At 46.7% G+C, this 2,807-nt stretch overlaps 1 protein-coding gene across 1 annotated transcript; it reads left to right on the plus strand.

Moving 5' to 3' along the window:
- Positions 1–479: 479 nt before the first annotated feature.
- LOC123050162 (metacaspase-4-like) lies at positions 480–2,448 on the plus strand. Its single transcript, XM_044472997.1, has 2 exons — positions 480–603; positions 1,500–2,448. The coding sequence occupies exons 1-2, from the start codon at positions 480–482 to the stop codon at positions 2,411–2,413; spliced, it is 1,038 nt and encodes a 345-aa protein (XP_044328932.1). The 3' UTR covers positions 2,414–2,448.
- Positions 2,449–2,807: the final 359 nt, after the last annotated feature.

Consider the following 2,807-nt stretch of genomic DNA (forward strand, 5'->3'; position numbering starts at 1 on the left):
CAAGACAGGGATTTTATAGTGACGGGTGCACATAAGACAACGATTTTACACAGGTTTAGATCCTCAAAGAGAGGTAATACCCTACTCATGCCTTTTTGGGTTGTACTAGCTAGGGTTTATGCATTTGCACGTTGATGGTATGTGTAGTCTCCGTAGAGCTGTATTGATCGAGATCTGCTCGTACCTCACTGATAAATAGATTGACGAGGGGTAGGATTACACGGGTCCGAGTAGGTTTACATGGCAGAGATTCAATCAGTTTGCAATTAGAAGTGCCAGATATGTGTCCTTTTACCCCCCAGAAAATGTCCTCTACACAAACGTGAGGATGTGCTCATTATTATAGGATGACTCAAGTCGCTGGTCTGGCCCACCCAGTGATAATGGGTCTGAATTATTCTTCTTAACTAGTATGTCTTTGTCTGTTACCGCCCTCTACTTGCATATATGATGTCTTCCATGTCAGCTACTCAAGACATATGACAGATGCTCCTCCACCACTACCATCCTTCTGCATGTCAAGGAGGTGCCCACGCCAAATAAAGCCATGCAAGCACGGCGTGCTCGTGCTACCTAGAAGGTGTTCATTCTGTGGGAAGGCATGTATGTCACTGACGCTTGGGAGGATCTTGCTACTTTTCGGGAGCGCATTTTATTACAGCTCGAAAAGATATGTTTGTCGAGGGAGGGAGATGTTATGTGAAGACAACACTTCAAGAGGAGGGGCCACTCCTTGTTGTCCGTTGGTCTGGATGACTGTGTTGCTCTGTTCTTGGTTACCTGAACTTTTATAACCATGAACAGAGCAACATTATTATATTTTTTTCCTCATGTGTTCTTTCACATTACCTCAGTAATTGATAGGCGTCGTCTAGTCTAGTTAAAATTGTATAGCCATGCATGCATGTACCCCAAAGTTACTACTCCTTTGCACTGATCTATCAATCCAAACCATGCATGCCTTTTTTTCAAGGGGATCAAATCATGCATGCATGATCTTTATCACAAGTACCAAATGTCTAACAGAAAAATGAGAAATATGCTTATGGGTTATGGCATATGTCAACCAGCCTTTTCTGCATTTATATTTTATATTTCCTCCGTTTCTAAATATAAATATTTTTAAAAATTTCAATACAGACTACATACGGAGCAAAATGAGTGAATCTACACTCTAAAATACATCTATATACATTCATATGTAGTCCATATTAAAATCTCTAAAAAGAGTTTTTTATGGGATCTCTAAAAAGAGTTATATTTAGGAACGGTGCGAGTAGTTCATAGGCTGTTGTCTTTCCAGCTAGCTGATGATCCATTGCCACACATTTGCGGGATCAGGCATTTTACCCCCCTTGCACTATAATTTCGTATTCCTTCCGTCCCATAATGTAAGACGTTTTTCAAAAAATACTTAAAAAACGTCTTAGATTATGGGACGGAGGGAGTATTTCCAGCTTGTAGATTGAAGTCTGTAGCTAACTTGTTATTTCGCACAGATGATGATGTCAGTGAACTGGTTCAGAAGGTCCCCGATGGTTGCATATTTACCATTGTCTCTGACTCATGCCACAGCGGTGGCCTGCTTGAGAAGGCCAAGGAGCAGATAGGCGACAGCACCAGGGAGAGTGAGACCCAGTCCGGTGAACCCGAGGAGTCATCCGATTCGCCGACTGGCTTCCGGTCCTTCCTCAAAGACACTGTCCGGGACGTGTTCAAGTCCCATAGCCGCCGCTTCCGAAGCCGACACGGAAGCGACGACGATGAGGAGGCAGATGCACAGGTAGAAGCAGAAGCAGAAGCAGACGGGGATGACCACACCAAGAGTCGGTCGCTGCCGCTGTCAACACTCATCGAGATGCTCAAGCAGCAGAGCGGGAAGGAGGACGTCGACGTGGGCTCCATCCGGATGACCCTGTTCAACTTCTTCGGGGAGGACGCCAGCCCAAAGGTCAAGAAGTTCATGAAGGTCATGTTCCTCAAGTACTGCGAGGGCAAGCTGGGCGAGCAGGACGGCGTGATGGGCATGGTCGGTGGCCTGGCCTACAAGCTCCTCAAGGCCAAGCTTGAAGGCGGCGACGAGGAGGAGGATGCTTTGAGGCCGGCGATGGAGCAGGAGGTTGGCGGGGAAGAGGAGGTGTACGCGGGGGCCAGGTCGTGGGCACCTACCAACGGCATCCTCATCAGCGGGTGCCAGAGCAGCCAGACGTCGGCGGACGCAACCACGGCGCAGGGCTCCTCGTTCGGCGCGCTCAGCAACGCCATCCAGACCATCCTTGAAGGGGAGGAGGGAGAGGTGACCAACAGGGATCTCGTCATGGGAGCACGGAAGGCGCTGGCCAAGCAAGGATACGCTCAGCAGCCTGGCCTCTACTGCAGTGATGAGCTCCTCCATGTGGCTTTCATTTGCTGAAAACATGCATGGATTGATGGTGTGCTTTGTTTCTTACTTTCTTTTTTGTGGTGCGCTGTACACGAGGTTAAAGTTTTCGCTTGCTTCCCTGGGTTAGTTTCCTGTGGCTTTATGTGTAATTGTGTATGCGTATGTACTTCATGTCAAACCTGTGATCGGGTTTTGTTTTACACTAAAACTGTGAGGAGTTAATTGGACTATGCGGTTGCAGCTCTCGCCGACGGTTGTAGCTACATAGTAAGCAATATTATTATATTATTCATCTTGCAAGTCAAATCATGTGACAATCATGAAGTTTCTACCAACTTCAGCATTCCAGAAACATGTTCATGGAATTGGTATTCGGCTTCAAAATATGCAAGTATCAAAGGGGAGTATCTTCCTGAATTACTTC

This window comes from Triticum aestivum, chromosome 2D, assembly GCF_018294505.1.
Source record: "Triticum aestivum cultivar Chinese Spring chromosome 2D, IWGSC CS RefSeq v2.1, whole genome shotgun sequence".
Lineage (NCBI taxonomy): Eukaryota > Viridiplantae > Streptophyta > Magnoliopsida > Poales > Poaceae > Triticum > Triticum aestivum.

What these genes read in the sequence shown, in the direction of transcription:
- LOC123050162 (XM_044472997.1), top strand. Translation starts at nt 480, where the DNA reads ATGACAGATGCTCCTCCACCACTACCATCCTTCTGCATGTCAAGGAGG. An exon ending in TTCATTCTGTGGGAAGGCAT is followed by an intron (nt 604 to 1,499) that starts GTATGTCACTGA and finishes TATTTCGCACAG; the next exon opens with ATGATGATGTCAGTGAACTG.